At 35.5% G+C, this 19,426-nt stretch overlaps 4 protein-coding genes and 2 pseudogenes across 5 annotated transcripts in view; 3 read left to right on the top strand and 3 right to left on the bottom strand.

Annotated features, from left to right (window-relative positions):
* The window catches only part of LOC125807988 (ribosome-binding factor PSRP1, chloroplastic), a 207,560-nt gene that overhangs the window by 107,848 nt on the left and 80,286 nt on the right, over positions 1-19,426 (bottom strand). The window lies entirely within an intron of this gene.
* LOC125807645 (60S ribosomal protein L13-like) lies at positions 384-1,271 on the bottom strand. Its single transcript, XM_049487380.1, has 4 exons — positions 1,242-1,271; positions 1,078-1,140; positions 728-866; positions 384-598 (listed from the first exon to the last, which is right to left on the bottom strand). The coding sequence occupies exons 1-4, from the start codon at positions 1,269-1,271 to the stop codon at positions 384-386; spliced, it is 447 nt and encodes a 148-aa protein (XP_049343337.1).
* Positions 1,202-2,787, bottom strand: LOC125807991 (WUSCHEL-related homeobox 11-like). Its single transcript, XM_049487751.1, has 3 exons — positions 2,288-2,787; positions 1,570-1,761; positions 1,202-1,303 (listed from the first exon to the last, which is right to left on the bottom strand). Exons 1-3 carry the CDS (start codon positions 2,771-2,773, stop codon positions 1,286-1,288), a joined length of 696 nt encoding a protein of 231 aa, XP_049343708.1. The 5' UTR covers positions 2,774-2,787; the 3' UTR covers positions 1,202-1,285.
* On the top strand, positions 5,647-7,136 carry LOC125807981 (UDP-glycosyltransferase 73C3-like). Its single transcript, XM_049487743.1, has one exon. It carries the CDS (start codon positions 5,648-5,650, stop codon positions 7,124-7,126), a length of 1,479 nt encoding a protein of 492 aa, XP_049343700.1. The 5' UTR covers position 5,647; the 3' UTR covers positions 7,127-7,136.
* On the top strand, positions 7,925-9,614 carry LOC125807982 (UDP-glycosyltransferase 73C3-like; annotated as a pseudogene).
* LOC125807644 (UDP-glycosyltransferase 73C3-like) lies at positions 10,185-11,190 on the top strand (annotated as a pseudogene).

The following is a 19,426-nucleotide window of genomic DNA, read 5'->3' as shown; positions in this document are numbered from 1 at the left end:
CATGACCTTAAATTTATAAATGTCATTTTCATAAATGGGTTCACTTAATTCCATATGGCTTCATTAAACCTCGAAAACACTTCTATCACTTAATAATACCTTTACAAAATAGTAATATTTGATGATAACAACAATATTAATTAGAGAGATTTTACATGTCCTTAGTTAATAATTGAGGTCAATTATTGTTGTTGCGGGATAAAAACTAAAATAATTCAAATTAATATATATATTGTTAAATCTCATTGGCATAATTTATTTATTTTTTAATTCTCTTATTTGAAATCCTTACTCTGCCTCTACTTGTATAGAAGTTCTTCTGTCAAATATCTTTCTGATTGAAAACATCCAAATCTGCTGTGAGAGCTTTTGTGCTTTGTTCTTTAAAGAGTAGAGCATATTATTATTAGAACAACAAAAAGGAATTGCAATTTGAGGGCAGCGCTCTTCATCCTAGCACCAATGTGATTCTCATTCGCCCGCTCCACACGTAGCTTGCTATAGGCATTGAATGGCTTCATCTCCTTGGTAATCTTGATAAGATCTACAGATGGCTTCTCACACGCAACAGGCATGTAGGCACCATGAACTTGAGTTGCTGTAGCCAATCCCTCAAGAGGGCAGAATCACCAACCTGAATGCAGTTGCAACAATTAGGAAACGAACAGGGAAAACACTTCACATATTCACAATTATGTTTCCAATTACTAGCAACTACTTATCTTACCTTGATTAAGACAACTAATGAAATTGGCCTTGTAGGTTTTCAAGACATCAGCTTGAAGCCCCTCAAGTAACCGATTCCTGCAAGGATGATCAACAACAATACCAATTGTTGAAGCCAGTTTCTTAGGGATGCCTGCAGCCTGGCAGTTCATACTCAGAACATGCTCATCTCACAGTTAACTTTATGGAAAATTGAGCCATAAAACTCAATAAAACAAACCTGAAGTTCCTCAAGAAAATCCTCTACCAGACCTAACTTTCATGTTGTATTTGAGTGTCAGACCATGGACAACAGGGTGGAGAGCTCCAGCAGTTGTTGTGGGGGGAGGGAGGGGGGGGGGGGATCTTCACAGCCATCTCTTGCCTTGCTGCAATTGGATTAAACAAAAAATAATCAGCAACCTGTTCGCCATACTGCGTATATGAGAGCAAAATTAAAACAAGAAAACCAGAATTATATAGCAAAATTAAAATAATCAGCTTGCGTGCTGGTTGATTGAACCAGGTCTTCACACGGATATCAGTGTGCTTCTTGAAGTGCCCATTAGGGATAACATTGTTATGCTTCATGTCTCAACTACATTGTCCAATAGTTATAATTGACCGCGACTTAACAAGAGTCATTACAGTAATATATAATGCACTAACATGTGTATAGTAAAATGCATGGACAAGCCTTAAAGAGAATATGAGAAATCAATCAACCACTGACATCAACCTATACATTTGTTTTTTTTATTTTATAAGAAAGGTGTCTAGGCCAGCTTGGCGCGCACCTGTAGTAATTCATGTCATATTTGACACCCTCCCTCCCGCTACCTGTGGAAGTTGATGAGAGCTTACCAGGAAGTAGCTTTCACCATGCTGCAAACTCTGAACAACAAAACCATATTCATTAACTGGGAGTGGCACCCCAGAGGAGTGATACAAGATTAAGTCTTCGGGGCCGAACATAGCCTTCATGTCAAGTGGCCCCCTGGGCACCTGTGTTGCTACTCCATTAATAAAAACTGTGATAAACCCTGTAACAGTATGACAGTCATACTACTTCAGTAACCTGTGCTGAAACATAACTGACTAGCAAAACAGTATGCAGCTACAGTACTTTGGATGTAATAAGTGAAAGGAAGAGTTAATGAGCAGAAGATCAAATGCAAGAGTAGAGAAAGAAGCTACAGTATGAATTACTGGGCGTACAGTAACGAGAAACAAATAGAATAACAGAATTTACCCAGTGAATATAATCTTCCGTGCATGCCTACTGACCTATCATGAATATCACTCCCCCTCAAGTCGGTGCATATGTTGAGTTTGTTAGGTATATACTAACTGGATCCTTGCCTAAATTTGATAAATATGTCTCCAACTTGATCATTCTACTTCACAAATCTCGTAACAATATCTTCTATTAATTCCCATTAATAGTTGAGAATAAAGTGTTTTATCAAATTCAAACATGTACAAACTAAGCTAAAGTAACAACAACAACAATAATTCTAGCTACTTGTAATTTAAAACAATATTTGCATAAATGATCTTTGGAACCTGAGGAAGAGCAATTCAAGTTAGAATTGTCTGTTGGTGAGCACAAAATTGAGGTGATAGAAGAGTTTTGATCAATTTCCATTGGACCAGAAAAGAGGAAGAGGCCATCATTTGCATTTCCCACAACTCCTCCAAGCGAAGAAGAAACAGATGAGGGGACAAAATTAGTCTGAAACTGAATTGCACCACCACTACTAGACCTTGCAGATTGTTCTTCAATACTGTTACTGGCAGCACTAAGGCTCGCCTGAATTTGTCGTTGACGACGGCGAGACCTCGACCGCCGATTTTGGAACCAATAGAATACGTTTGCATCTCCAACGGCTCCAAATTGCTCCAGCATTTTCCTGATTCTAACTGTCTCGTCTTTTTGAGGATTTACCATCCCACTATTAAAGATGGATTCAAGTATTACTATTTGTTCCGGCTTTGGGTTCCACCTTGATCTTACTGTTTCATTTCTTTCACAAGACTGATTTGACGAGCTAGAGTCATCATCCATGGCGGAGTGAAAAAGATAAAAAAACTCAATTCAAGGGTAAAAATACTAAGAATAAAATGTAAACAGAAAGTGACATAAAAGGGAATTCTTTGGGTATTTAAAGGCCTAAAGAATGAAGGGAGGATAAAATTACTGTCCTGTCCTTTTCAACTCTAGATCTGTTTTCAGTTCAATTGCAAAGGTGTGTATTCGTACATTTTTTCGGCGTCGAGTTTTATTGGAATAAAGACTAGATTTATCTTGAGATTCGGAATGTTTCCTTCCTAAGGGGGAATGGTTAATAATTAGCTCACTTGAACTACCAAAGTCAAGAATTTTGTATTAATCGTATTTAATACTCCCACCGTCCCACACTCCGCTCTTCCGTCTAATAATCGTTCACTATTAATTTTGTATGCTTTTTAAAAAATTATAAATAAAAATATTAATTTTACTATATCACTTTTTAAATATAATGTCTTGAAAAATATAATAGATAAATAACTACAATTAATGATAAGGATAAATTCATAACTAGGAATAAAATAATCTATTGATTTCATAAAATAGATAAGTATTGTTGGACATTCCAAAATAGTATAGTGGACAACTAGTGTTGGATGGAGGAAGTATTAGTCTTACTAAAAATAATTGTCTAGTGTTTATCTTACTAAATCAAGACAACATTAATTATATTTTTCTTACTCCCTCTCTGTCCTTAATTAGTTGTCCACGTTTCCTTTTTTAGTTGTTTCTAATTATTTGTCCATTTTGCAATTAATTCTTTTTGAAAGTATTTACATTTGTTTGTAAAATGCACTAGAAGGTTTTAAGAGGTGAGGTAGTAAACTCATCTACTTATTTATGATTTCTTAATATGCATGCTTAGGAAAATGATCAACTAATATGAATGGAGGGGTATATATATATAATGTGATGCTCTTTATTTTAATTAAGTTTTTCAAAAATATGATTTTTCTTACATTTAATGATAATAATTTAATTTTAAAATACATTTTATTCATAATAAAATAATTTAAGGATAAAAAACACTTATACTATTTCAATATGGTGATAATTCAGGTAGGAAATTTGCATTTTTAATATTTCAAGTACGAAACTCAAAAAATTAGGATAGTTTTGGGGTCAGTACTGGTAAAAACTTACCCGCACCAATTATATACACCAAGTCAATACATGAATGCCACGTGTTCAAATTTATAGTTTATTTTACTTAACCATAATTAATAAATATGTGTTTACTTTATTAAATCACGTAAAATAAAAATTGCATTAGTTTGTTGTATATACCTGACACTTACAACACCGGGGACAAGGAATTTGCTTGCGTTACTCCGAGACTCTGACCAAAAGAGTGAAAGCCCTAGTGTTTTAGACCGGGTCGTTCATTCATCTCTTTTATTTCCTTTTAAACTTCTTAGTTACTTCCCTTTTTCTTCTCATTTCTTTTCAATTTACTCAATGTTTTGATTTTACTTTGTTTCTTACAATTTTGTTTTCCCTCCCAAATTCTTCTCCCTAAATGAAATTCTAACATCTTTTTTTTTTTTTTACAAAAACCCCTTTAATGGTTTCCTGTATTTTATGTACCACAAGTCAACTCATCCCTCCTGGGTGAATAAACACACACTCACAATTTTCATTCATACTAAATTTCATTGTTTTCTCTCTTTTTTTTTTTTTATAGAGATTAAAATCTATACGCTATTGGAATAAATAAATTTGCATACTATCAAGTCATTCAAATCATAGTACAAATAAATCTTCTTAGGACTTGGAACGTGAATTTGATATCTGTCTAAGAATAAAATATTGTATCATGTTAGAATAAATAAAAATGATTTATTGTTTTTACAGTGAAACTTAATTTTATAAGCTGTAGGCTGTAGCCGCCATCCCCAATGGACAGCTACACGTGAGGCTACAAGACAATAACAATCAATTGTGCAGCTGAAGCCCATATGCAGATGAGTTTAGTGCATATGTAAGCCCTTACATCATAACCTTAACATTAATTAATTTTTAAAGTTTAACTATATTACATTAATTTGATATTTAAACAAACAATATAATTTGATATTTAAACAAAAAATGTAGATATGTAAAAATTGTACGAAAAATACTATAAATAGTAATATTTTACATATCAATATGATAAAGAAAATATATCATAAAATGTTAGTCAAAGTGCTTATCGTCCGACTCTAAAAAAGTAAACTATGACAATTGACAACCAGTGGCGGATACATAAATTTTGTATCATGGGTGCTCAACTATTTTTAGCTCGAAAAATGCTACATATAATGGATGCTCAGTTAATATATTTCAATACATTTCTAAATTTTGTACATAAATAAGAATGTTGACACAAAAGGTAGTGGGTTCTTAAGCACCCATAAGTGACTACATAGGTCCGTCACTGTTGACAACTAAAAGTGCATGAAGGAAGTATATAAAAAGACAATTTTACTATATCATATTTGAGTATAATAAATTCAATATTATAGAAAGTCAATTTGACTAATTTGATATTTTAATTTATAAGACACAATTAACATTTTACGATGTATTTTTTCATTATATTAATATGTAAAAAAATACAATTTATAATATTTTTCATATAGTTTTTGAATATCTAAATTTTTATTTAAAATATTATAATATAACTTTAAAAATTAATAAAATTATCTTTTAAAATGTATAACACGACAATTAAAAATGTAGTGCGCGAATATTTACTGCGTTGTAAGGAATATGTCAATGTCTATACTGGACGAAGAGAATACTTATATAAAAGCACCTTTCTTCTTTCTTCATTTGCAACTAAAAATCATTCAACACTACACATCTTTCAGTTAAGTTCTAACACTAAAAATGGCTTCTGAGTCAAGATTAGAAGAGCTAAACTTTGTTTTGATACCATTACTTGCTGTAAGTCACATCATACCAATGGTAGACATTGCCAAATTGTTAGCACAAAGAGGCGTGATTGTCACTTTAGTCATGACGCCTCTCAATGCTATCCGATTTACTGCAGTAATTGATCGCGCCATCGATTCTGGACTCCTCATTCGGGTACTTCATCTCCGATTTCCAGCCAAGGAAGCCGGATTGCCAGAGGGATGTGAAAGTGTCGATCTTCTACCCGGTCTAGATCATCGAAGAAATTTCTTTACTGCAATTGATATGCTACAAGACCAAGCTGAAAAATTGCTTCAAGAGATGAAGCCTAAGCCGAGTTGCATTATTTCCGATATGCATATTGCTTGGACAGCTGAGACAGCTGATAAGTTTCAGATTCCGAGAATTATTTTTGATGGAATGAGTTGTTTCAATCAATTGTGTATGCATAATTTGTATATCATGAAGGATCAAAACAGAATCCCTGAATTAGGCCATTTTGTGATCCCTGATTTGCCTGATAGAATTGAAGTAACTAAAGTTCAGCTGCCTGGAACGTTTAATCCCTCGTCAGTTCACGTGCAAGATTTTCGAGACAAAATACGAGCAGCTGAAATAAGTGCCTATGGGGTTATAATCAATACTTTCGCGGAGTTGGAAGAAAGTTATGTTGATGAATTCAGAAAATTTAAAGATGGTAGAGTTTGGTGTATTGGGCCTTTGTCTCTCTGTAACAATGAGAGTCTAGATAAAGCGCAGAGAGGGAATAAGACGTCATTTGACGAAGAGGAACGTTTGAAGAAATGGCTTGATTCATGGCAGCCTGAGTCTGTTGTGTATGTGTGTTTGGGAAGCCTTAGTCATACCACAGTTGTACAATTTGTGGAACTGGCTTTAGGCCTGGAAGCATCAGGTTATCCGTTTATTTTAGTCGTAAAATCAGGGGAAAGACAAGCACCAATAGAGGATTGGATATCGGAAAATGGATTTGAAGAAAGAACAAAAGAGAGAGGACTTTTGATCCGGGGATGGGCACCACAAGTAGTAATTCTATCGCACCCTACAATTGGTGGGTTCTTGACTCATTGTGGTTGGAATTCGTCCCTTGAAGGGATTAGTGCTGGTGTGCCTATGATCACTTGGCCTTTATTCGCGGAGCAGTTCTTAAACGAGAGATTTTTAGTACATGTCTTGAAGACGGGCGTGGGTGTTGGATCTCAGGAAGTTGTGCATCTCGGTGAGGAAGAGAAATATGAAGTCCAAGTGACCAAAGAAGAAGTGACGAAAGCCATAAAAGAAGTGATGGACAAAGAGAAAGAAGGAAATAATAGGAGAATAAGAGCCAAAGAAGTTGGAGAAATGGCAAAAAAAACTATAGAAGGAGGTGGATCTTCTCATCTCAGTTTGACACTGCTAATCAAAGAAGTACAAGAATTCAACTCAACCAAATAGCTTAAAATGACTATGCACAAGTATGCAATGTACTTATTTGATTTTTATGTTTTTAGTAGCGGAAGGGGAATTGGGGAGGGAATTAGAAAGTGGAGAATCAAATCCTCACAGGTGAAAATTCAGACAACCAATCAACTGAACTACTAAGATTCCCATTACTTTTGTTCATGTTTGCACTTTTGTTCTATGACTATGAGGTACCCGAATAAAACAAGAAACAGTTATAGATTAACTTTGCCAGTTTCAACTTTCAACAATGAGTATATAAAGTATAATTAAGTGATTGGTGACTGTATTACCACATATAAAGTTGCCAGTTTCAACTTTCAACAATGAGTTATATATAAAGTATAATTAAGTGATTGGTGACTGTATTGCCACATAAAAAGGAACTGTTGTCTCATAATGTGCCTCGCCAAAAAAATTAGTAATATTTCTATCATAGTATAAGTTATCGAACTTAAAGTTAATCTTACAAAAGTCGATCTTTTATTGGACGATTGAAACTGGGAATGTCAGCTTAGACTTGAATGACAAAATTGATTAGTTATCATGTACACATGAAAGAGAGACGACTGTAAGATAGTTAGCTGACTTTATCACATGAAATGTCGAGTTGCATTTGGTCAGATTTTCTTAATTAGTACTTGAATAATTGCTCAAAGTGCCGTAATGGACTGCTATACTGAGGCTACAAGATTAATTTAATGCAGATGTAAGCCCTTACATGATAACCTTAAAAAGTAGTAACACTAGCACACTTAATCTTTCTTCATTTGCAACTATATCATATTAAAGATGGTTACAGAGCAAGAGTTAAACTTTGTTTTGATACCATTACTTGCTGCAAGTCACATCATACCCATGGTGGACATGGCAAAATTGTTAGCACGGAGAGGTGTGACTGTCACTTTAGTCATGACTCCCCTCAATGCTATCCGATTCACTAGAGTAATTGATCGTGCCATCGGTTCTGGACTCCTCATTCGGGTACTTGAACTCCAGTTTCCAGCTAAGGAAGCAGGACTGCCCGAGGGATGTGGAAGTGCGGATCTTCTACCAGCACTAGCCTTTCGAAGAAATTTCTTTGCTGCAATTGATATGCAACAAGACCAAGCTGAAAAATTGCTTGAAGAGATGAAGCCTAAGCCAAGTTGCATTATTTGTGATACTCATATTGCTTGGACAGCTGAGACGGCTGATAAGTTTCAGATTCCAAGAATTATTTTTGATGGAATGAGTTGTTTCACTCAATTATGTATGCATAATTTGTACATCATGAAGGATCAAAGTGAAATTCCTGAATCAGGGCCTTTTGTCATCCCTGATTTGCCAGATAGAATTGAGGTAACTAAATGTCAGCTGCCTGGAGCATTCAATCCAGGAACACATTGCATACAAGATATTCGAGACAAAATACGAGCAGCTGAAATAAGAGCCTATGGGGTTGTAATCAATACTTTCGAGGACTTGGAACAAAGGTACGTTGATGAATTCCGAAAACTTAAAGATGGAAGAGTTTGGTGTATTGGACCTTTGTGTCTCTGTAACAATGACAATCTAGATAAAGCTCAGAGAGGGAATAAGACGTCATTTGACAAGGAGGACAGTTTAAATAAATGGCTTGATTCTTGGCAGCCTGAGTCTGTTGTGTATGCATGCATGTCTTGGGAGTCTCGGCCGTATTACAATTGTACAATTTGTGGAGCTAGCTTTAGGCCTGGAAGAATCAGGTTGTCCATTCATTTTAGTCATAAAAGCAGGGGAAGGACAAGCACCAATAGAGGACTGGATATCGAAAAATAGATTTGAGACAAGAACAAAAGAAAGAGGGCTTTTGATCTGTGGCTGGGCACCACAAGTATTGATCCTATCACACCCTGCAATTGGAGGGTTCTTGACTCATTGTGGTTGGAATTCGACCCTTGAGGGGATCGCTGCTAGTGTGCCTATGATCACTTGGCCTTTATTTTCTGAGCAGTTTCTGAACGAGAGATTCTTAGTACATGTCTTAAAAACAGGTGTGAGTGTTGGATCTCAAGGAGTGATGCATTTGGGAGAGGAAGAGAAGCCTGAAGTCCAAGTGAACAAAGAAGAAGTGACTAAAGCCATTAAAAAGGTGATGGACAAAGAGAAAGAAAGAAATGATAGGAGAAAAAGAGTGAAAGAAGTTGGACAAATTGCAAAAAATGCAATAGAAAATGATGGATCTTCTCATCTTAGTTTAACACTTCTAATCAAAGAAATACAAGAATTCCAACTCAACAAATCTTAAAATGAAAATGCACAAGTAGTATGGAATGTACTTCTTTGAGAATTATTAAGTGTTATCAGATAGGGTTTAATGTAGTAATTTAACAAATCAGTTTATGTTGTTTAACAATTAGTTTGAGCCCACAAGTTACTTGTGTGGTCTTAAGGAATTATAACCGCGGCCATACAAATCACAGAACTCCAACGAACTCAAATGGCATAGCAATGAATATAAGCACAAAAAATTCTCCTCTTCACTACAGATGAGGGAGAAACGATTTTTTTTTCAAATATCTCTTTTTCCTTCATTACCATGACTCAATAATTGATCTGATGCATAATGTAGACAAAATTGATTAGCTGTCATAGTAAATACACATAAAAAGGAAAGGACACGCTTTGATATAGCAAGTCCCCTTCAAAAATGAAATGTACTGCCTGGCATGGTGGCAATTATTGGATTTCTCTCACCTCTACACATGTGACACAAAATTCTGACTGTTATTGGGCCCTGTCTTTTTCTTATTTTTCATTTTGCTCCTTTCTTCCCTAACTTTATCATCATATAAATGACAATATGACATAATAACCAATTTTTTTATCATGTCACGAGCGTCTAAATGACATAATAACCTTAATTAACTCTTCACAAATATGTGGTGACGAGTTTTCTGAGGTGTAGAATTTGCACTTAAATTTGACTGCTAGAGTTTGATGGAAATCAAAAGTGCTCATTTTTTGAAAAAACGTGAAGGAGCAAAACTACTCAACAAACTATAGCTTTTTCAGTTCTTACTGAGTAAAGATGACAACAGTCCCAGCATTGGCAGAGCTAAACTTTGTTGTGATTCCTTTACTTTCTACAAGTCACCTTATACCGCTGGCGGACATGGCCAAATTGTTAGCGCAGCAAGGAGTGACAGTCACGTTAGTCACGACAGCTCTAAATGCCGCCAGATTCACTGCAGCAATTGATTGTGCCATTCGTTCTGGACTCCTCATTCGGGTAGTGGAGCTCCAGTTTAAAGGTAAGGAAGCAGGACTTCCAGAGGGGTGTGAAAACCATAATGATGTGCCTGGTCTGAACTATCGAAGACAGTTCTTTGCTGCAATTGATATGCTGCAAGAACAGACTGAGAAATTGCTTGAAGATATGAAGCCTAAACCGAGTTGCATTATTTCTGATGCGTATGTTGCTTGGACAGCTGATACAGCTGATAAGTTTCAGATTCCAAGAATTGTTTTTGATGGAATGAGTTGTTTCAACCAAATGTGTAAGCATAATATGTACATCTTGAAGGATCAAAACAAAATACCTGAATCAGGGACTTTTGTCATACCTGATTTGCCAGATAGAATTGAAGTCACTAAAGCTCAGCTGCCTCCCCATTTCAATCCAGCAGGAACAGTTGTCATACAAGATATTCGTGACAAAATAAGAGCAGCTGAAACAAGAGCATATGGGGTTGTGATCAATATTCGAGGAGTTGGAACAAAGGTATGTAGACAAATTCCGAAGACTTAAAGATGGTAGAGTTTGGTGCATTGGACCTTTATCTCTTTGTAACAATGACAATCTTGATAAAGTTCAGAGAGGGAATAAGGGATCATTTGACAAAGAAGACATTTTGAAGAAATGGCTTGATTCTTGGGAGCCAGAGACTGTTGTGTATGCATATTTTGGGAGCCTTGGTCGTATTACAGTAGTACAATTTGTGGAGCTTGCTTTAGGCCTGGAAGCATCAGGTTATCCATTCATTTTAGTCATAAAAACAGGGGAAGGACAATTTTCCTTCTTTTCCTACCGTTAATCTTTGTTATTATTTTTTTTAAAAAAAATTGGACCAAAGGTCCGTTACTTCTCATAAGTATTATCATACACATCTAGGCTAGTAACTAGCCCAATTTAAACAAATGCCAGATAGTCCAAAAAAGGAAATAAAGCTCAGTTTTGTCTTGGAAAGACCAATATTGCCATTTCCCTAAAAATAGGGTTTCCTAAAGAAAGCTATACTACTCTCCTATTTTTAGTCATAAAAATTTTGTTGACTATAATTATTTTAACCAAGCATAGATAGTATAATTTTCCACCGAAGGGGGTTCGATGAACCCCCTTTGTACATGGTGGCTCCGCCCCTGATTAGGGGTGTGAAAAAATTCAATCGATCAATAAACTGAACTGATAAAAATGCTATTGATATATTGCTATTGAGTTGTTACGTTAATGAATTTTTAATGGTTTTATTAAAAATTTCAAATTATTGGTTCAGTTTTGATTTTTAATATTGAGTTATTGGTTGAATCGATAACTCATTATGAAGGTGGTGATTAACTTTGAAATTCCATTTTTACCCTTAACGAAATAATTTACAATTATATAAATACCTAAAGATTGTTCAAGACCATAAATTTCAAAAATATCTTGCTTTTTTTTAAAACTCCATGTCAAATCTAACGGTGTCACATGAAACATAAGGAATGCTAGGCATTTTCACAATACACACTTAATCATAATTGCATGAAATGTGATGCACAAATTGAGTAACAATATCTCTCTCATAATTCTGCTTGCTAACATATTTTAAAAAAAATTAGAGTTAATTTATCATATGATCATTAATTAACATTTAATATTTCAGAAAGTTATTTTTTAATTAAAAAATTGGAATAACATGGAAATATGATTATCTAAGATAATAACTATTAATTGAGTGATTACATGAGAAATCAATCCTATTTTATATTTGGTTAAATACTAATTGAAATTATACATATATATAGTGAGCTTAAGTTGCAGCCACATATGCATATATATAAGCCATCGTCGGTGCTAATGCTTTTTCTCATGAAAGTGGATCCCTATTTTGTTAGATAGATCAAAAAAATTTCTCGATCTAATTTAGTACCTAATTATCTTTTTTTCCCTTCATTTTTCATTATTATGGAACTTATGAGAATTTGGACTTCAAATACATATATCTGGCGCGCCAAATACATGTATTTTGAATATATTGAGTCAAAATTAGGTGTAATTTGTTATAGATACATCGTATCCAAGTAACTCGCATGTATATGACTCTCTTGTTGGCCTCTCTCCTGTCTCATTCGCAACTCTCCTCTCTCGCTCGCTTCTCTCTCTGTAACTGGTATTCTAGAGATATGTATGTAGTGTGATTCACATGTATCTATGATACATAGACTATCTTGCTTGCTGCCCTCCTATCTCGCTCGTCTCTCTCCTTCTCTTGGTCACCTCTCTCCATATTTTAGTGTACTGGTAGCAAAAGTACATATATCTAGGTGTATTTGACTTAGAATCTGGTATGGAATTATTAATTAATGAGACAATATGTAAGTATTTCGAACTATAGGGAGAATTAGTAAATATGATAGAAATGTTTATCTAATTAAATAAGTTGCATATACTACTCACTTCTTCCGGCTCTATTTTATTTTATTTGTCTAGTTTTAACTTTTTTTTTTTTTTATTAACAAAACCACAATCATGGTGAGGAGTTAGGCATACCCCAACCTATTTATCAAAATTAGGTGTAATTTGCTATAGATACATCGTATCCAAGTAATTCACATGTATATGACTCTCTCGTTGGCCTCTCTTCTGTCTCATTCGCAACTCTCCTCTCTCGCTTGCTTCTCTCTGTGTAATTAGTATTCCAGATACATGTATGTAGTGTGATTCACACGTATCTATGATACAATGTTTATCTTGCTTGCTTCACTCCTATCTCGCTCGTCTCTCTCCTTGTTTCACTTCTCTCCCTATTTTAGTGTACTAGTAGCAAAAGTATATATATATCTAGGTGTATTTGACTTGAAATCTGGTATGAACTTATTAATTAACGAGACAATATGTAAGTATTTCGAACTATAGGGAGAATTAGTAAATATGATAGAAATTTTTATCTAATTAGATAGGTTGCATATACTACTCTTTTTTTCCGGCTCTATTTCATTTTATTTGTCTAGTTTTAACTTCTTTTTTCTTTTCTTTTTTAACAAAACCACCATCATGGTGAGGGGTCAGGCAGACCACAACCTATATATATATATATATATATATCCTTTCCCCTATACTTTGAAGAGAGATGTACAATTAGGAGGAGTATTATGCTTGCCTTTATGTAGAGAGTAATGTATAAGTAGCTCTAAGGGTGTCAAAATGAACCCAAATATAGGTTATCTATCCATTTTATCAAGAATTTTATGGGTTGAACTCAAAATAATTTACATTTAATCAATCTCAACTAGGGATGGCAAGGGGTGGGGCGGGACGGAGTTATACATATGTGAGGCAGAGCGGGGTGGGGTGGGGAGGGGAAGGGAGGGTCGGGTTAAAACTAACCTTTTAAAGTCTCAAGTGGGGTGGGACGAGGATAGGTCTTAAAGAACCCAAACCAATTAAATTGGGCCAATCTCAACTAGGGATGGTGCAGGGCAGGGCGGACTTAGACATATGTAGGGCATGGCAGATTTAGACATATGCAGGGGCAGAGCACGGTAGGGTAGGGTAGGCCATGGTAGGTTAAAACTAACTTCTTAAAGTCTAGAGCGGGTGCAGGGCGGAGTGGGTTTGAAAGTGTCACGACCCAAAAATGGATGTGATGACACTCCTTTATTTCCACCAAAACAAGTCAGCTTCAACCCAACTATACAAAATAAATGTAAAAACTAATTAGGAATAACATAATAGCGGAAAACTTAGTCATTCTAATATAACCTCAAAACCTAGTTGTCATGAGTAAGGGCCAATAATATAAATATAGAATTGAAAGATAAGTACAAGTCTCAATGTCTTTGTCTCTAAATAGAATAAAGTATAAAATAAGGAATAAGAGGGCCCGTTGGGATGACAAGCATCTGCCTCTCAAAATCCTTTAAAAGCCTAAAAAATAGAAGAAGAAGCTCACACGGGTCCGAACTCGGAACCTACACAAGTGTAGAAGAAAGGAGCAAGTACCAAAAAACACGGTACTCAACAAGCAATCTGCTAAACAAAGAAAAACTAGCTTGAATACGAGTACTCCTTTCATCCCAATAGAACCTCCTCAAACTACAACTTGCACAGAAATCAACCCTACCTAACAATTTTACAATGCATAAATCACAAGGCTTAACAATCAGAGTCTAATAGCCACGATTCAAAAACCAACAAGTTCAAGTATGTCAATCACAAGTATCAAGTAGATAAATCACAAATAAGAAGTAAACCAATCACAAGTAATCTATCTCAAGTATCAAGTTCATCAAATCACAATAATCAAATACTTGTCGGAACCATATCCCATCAGCACAATATCACTAGTCATAACCATTTCCCATCAGCTTTATGTAGTATCACTTGCCGAAACAATTTCCCTTCTGCACAATATCACTAGCCGGAACCGATTCCCTTCAGGTTTATACAATGTCACTTGTCGGAACCATTTCACTTCAGTAATATATCAGTAGTTGAAACCATTTTTCTTTGGCTTTATACAATGTCACTTACCAGAGCCATTTTTCTTCGGCACAATATCACTAGCTGGAACCATTTCCCTTAGGCTTTATATTATATCACTTGTCAAAACCATTTTCCTTTGGCATAATCATCACACGTCTCATCACGATGCACAAAAATCAATGCAAATAACCAAGTTCACACCATAAGAAAGACACAACAATAAGCCCATCAAGGTTTTTCATAAATCAACAAATTTTTGGGTCCACAAAGAGCTAATTCGCAAAGCATTATGATCAACACATTGCCTTTTTTTCATTAATCTTTTTTTTTATTCATTAAGATCAATCAATTGGAATAAATGAACCCATCACCTCATTCTCATTACTCCCTTACACACACAATGAAGGACAACAAAATATTCTACAAGGTTGAGAAGATCACTTGCCTCAATTCAATCAAAGGTCAATCCAAGACTTGAGTCTTCCCTTTCCAAGTCACACAATCAAGTAATCACAATATGATTCCATAAATAACAACACCCAAATCATATATTTTGAAAAATGGGTCAAATCAATTCAACAATTCAATTCAAAAAATGAGGTTTGAATAAAAAAAACATTACTTGAAAGTTTTACCTAAGGCATTTGGAACTCATTGGTGATAACCATTTCGATAAAGGAATTAAAATCAGTTCATAGTCAGTATTTTACTTTAGGACACAAGTTCTTGAAAAACATTGTCATTTGCCAGTAAAAATATCAAATTTTGATGTTAAAATCCATAAATGATAAAAGGAAATGAAGTTTTAGGGTCACAAGCCTTACCCAAATGATTTAGCACAAGAAATCTTTTCAAAATTTACTCCAAGGGTTTTTCAAAAATCAAAATGGGGTAAAACCCCAAATTGACAAGTCTAAAACCCCCTCAGATATTGCTTAAGCGAACCTTAAGCGAACCCTGCTTAAAATTGGGGCCTCACTTTGTGAACCAGGCTCCGCTTAAGCGATCATTACTAAAGTGAGCCCTGGTTCGCTTATACAAACCCAACGAAAGTCTGGCCTTCGCTAAAGTAGAAGGATTATCACAAACGTAAAGGGTACAAAATTAATTAGGCATAGAAAAATCAGTTAAATCTCAAAATATCGAATGAACCTTCGGGATACATTTGAAACCATGTACACACAAACCAAATATTCAAATTGACTAACTTAGAACCTCTAAAAACTCAACCAAGACCTCACTTAGGCCTAAAATCATCCCTCGAATCTAACAGAACTCTCGAAATTTCTATCCGAGCATGTGAACCCCCAATATTGATCAAAGTCAACCCAAAGACTAAAATCTCAAAAATTTCCAACTTAGGACCTCAAATCCTCAATAAACTCTTAATATGAAACCGATAACTTCTTTATAAAAATTCCATATTTTGGGACTAATGAAATTGACAAAATTACATTCCGACACTCGAAACTCCTAAAATCACCAAAAATACATTTTAACAATTATAGGCTTTTGAATATCAAAAACTTACAAAATTCACAATTTTCACTCAAAGTTTGAAATCAACTTTCAAAACTCGATCAAAAAAGACTCAGGGTCGATATTGGGAGGGGTAAAACGGTAATTTTAAGAATTTTTTTTTTAAAATAATGACCAATTGAGTCATTACATTATCCACCACTAAAAACTATGTTCGTCTTCGAACATAAGGTAAAAAGGAAGTATCTGAAGACTCAAAAAGATAGGATATCTGATACACATATTGGACTCTGTCTTCTAACCAAGTTGCCTCACCAACTGAATGGTGCTTCCACTACATCTTCATTGAACCAATTTCCTTGGTCTTAAGCTTTCAAACCTACCTATCCAAGATGGTTATTGGCTCCTCTTCAAAAGACAAGTCTTGACCCAACATAACCAAGCAAGCAAAAACATATGTTACTCATTCGACACGTACTTCCAAAGTATGGAGACATGAAACATAGGCTGCAAAATTAACAAGCTAGGTGGTAATGCCAACTAATAGGCCACCTCTCCCACTCGGCTCAAAATCTCAAAAGGTCCAATGAATCTAGGACTGAGCTTGCACTTCTTCCCAAACATCATCATACCCTTCATGGGTTAACACTAAGAGCCAAACATGATCATCCTCCATAAAAACTACGGCTCGAACTCTTTGGTCTGCATAACTCTTCTATCAACTCTAGGCTGTCAAAAACTTAACCTGAATCATATGAATCTACTTCATATCATCTCTAAGCAAGTTTGTATCTAAAGAATCCATCTCAACCGAATTTAATCAACCGATCAGAGATCTACACTGTCTTCTGTACAACACCTCAAATGAGGCCATATGAATATTGGAGTGATAACTTTTGTTGTAGGTAAACTCTGCTAAGGGCAATTGTTAATCCCATCGAGCATAAAATCAATCACACAAGTTTGGAGCATATCCTCCAACACCTAAATCGTCCGCTCAGACTGACCATCTCTCCAAGGGTGAAAGGTTCTACTTATAGCTAACCAAGTATCCAAACCATGCTGCAAAGCCTTCCTAAAGTGAGAAGTGAACAATGCTCCTCAGTCGGGGAGAATAGAAATAGACACTCCATGAAGTCACACAATCTAATTGATATAAAGCTAGGCTAACTTCTCCGTCGTATACTTCACTAAACCGGGATGATATAAATGGACTTGTTCAGCCTGTCAAAAGCCACCCACGGTGGTAGCTAGTCCCACAACAAAGTTCATAGTGATCTGTTCCAACTTCCAAGTAGGAATAAACATCCTCTAAGATACACCCCTGGGTCGTTGGTGCTCAAATTTGATGTGTTGGCAAGTAAAACATCTAGGTACAAAATCTGTAATATCCCTCTTCATGCCATACCACTAGTAATGCTGATTCAAATCATGATACATCTTTGTCTCCCAAATGAATAGAATATCGAGAATAATTGTACTTTTATAGAAACAGTCTAATCAACTCTCCTACCTTGGGCACAGAAATCCTACCTCTAATACTCAAGACACCATCAGCATCAAGGACAACCTCCTTGGCTTCCCCTCTCAACACTTTGTCTCGAATGCGATACAACTTCTCATCATCGAACGCCCTCACGGATATGCTCAACTAAGGAAGAATAGGCCCCTATGAAAGCAATCAAACCACCACTCTCCTCAGAAATCTGTAACAGAATAAGATTGTTGGTTAACCTATAAACATCTCTAGCCAACTGTAACACTCCAAAAAATGATAGGGTAAACTAGAGCCTTAACGTGAGGGTAAACGTCAAGTACGAGGGTTATAAGAGTCAAGGCCAAGGGGCAAATGCCAAGGCAAAGCCAAAGGCGAAAGCTGCCCCTAGTTTGAAGCACACTGCCCCACCTTCACAAGTGGAACCACAGATCGTGGTCTCTTGTAGTATATATCCGTCTCACTAATCAAATTTTATTCTCAAGTAATCCACAACCTGCCTCAGCGCCAGGCTATTGTCTTGATACTCGTTCAACTTCGCTTCTTGTCCTCGAGTCTAGAGCTAGCAGGGGGATCGGGTCGGCCCGCGACTGGTTCGAGAACCGGCTTGCTGGACCCGGTCCCGTCAAGTCTTGCAGGATGGAGGGACTTCGGGATAGGGGACCGGTTCACCCATTGGTCCCGATCGACCCGGCCTGGCTGTACCGGCCGATTTTGCAAGATCCCTAATTTTTTTTGAATTATATCCATTGGGGACCGTTGGGGCAACGGCTAGTGGGGCCCTTCAACGAATTTATTCACCTTTTTCATTTCCCCAACGCCCCTTACCACCCCCCTACTTTTAATACTTTAATTTAAACCGTCAAGTTATCATAAATACACTTTAACCCATTTTTAATATTATAAATACCCCTCTATCCCTTATTATTTCTTACAAAATCATGTACTCTCTCATCTATTTTCTATATCCTCTCAATCTTAAGTCTCAATTTTTTATTCCATTTAATCTCATATTATATCATAATACATATATTTCAATTCTAAATTTTCATATTATATCATAATATATATAATTCTCATATTTGCTATCAAGTATTGGAGTTCCAAATTACAAGTTACAACAAACCTCAAGCTTCAAGAATCGGTTATAACGTTTGCTATTAACGTAGACGTTTGGTACATTCGTTTCATAATATTTATATTTTATTTTTCGTCCTTAATTTTTGTGTTATTCTTATTTTTATATTACACTTTACATATAATTAAATATGAGTTCTAGCAAAAAAGATACCGGTAAAGGAAAAGAGAAAGAACCGAGTGGCATTAGAAAATTATTTAATTTTAATAAAAAAAGTAGTACGGAAAAAAAATAAGAGTAAATGTGGTGGTACTTCTTCTAAATCTATGTCTAGAGTTAGATTTAATACAAATGATTCTACTTATGTTGATGATACTTCTTATGATATTGATTCAAATGTTCAACTCGATCATGAAATTTAAGAATGAATTTATGGTAATATTAATCCTTATCTTGATGAAAATTCAGGTGAAGAAGTACATAGAAGTTGGTTCGGGAGAAGAGGAATTAGATGATACACCTACTAGTCCGATG

Source organism: Solanum verrucosum, unplaced genomic scaffold, assembly GCF_900185275.1.
Source record: "Solanum verrucosum unplaced genomic scaffold, falcon-dt-bn FXZP01000183.1, whole genome shotgun sequence".
Taxonomy (NCBI): Eukaryota; Viridiplantae; Streptophyta; class Magnoliopsida; order Solanales; family Solanaceae; genus Solanum; species Solanum verrucosum.
This window is presented reverse-complemented; position numbering and strand designations above follow the sequence as displayed.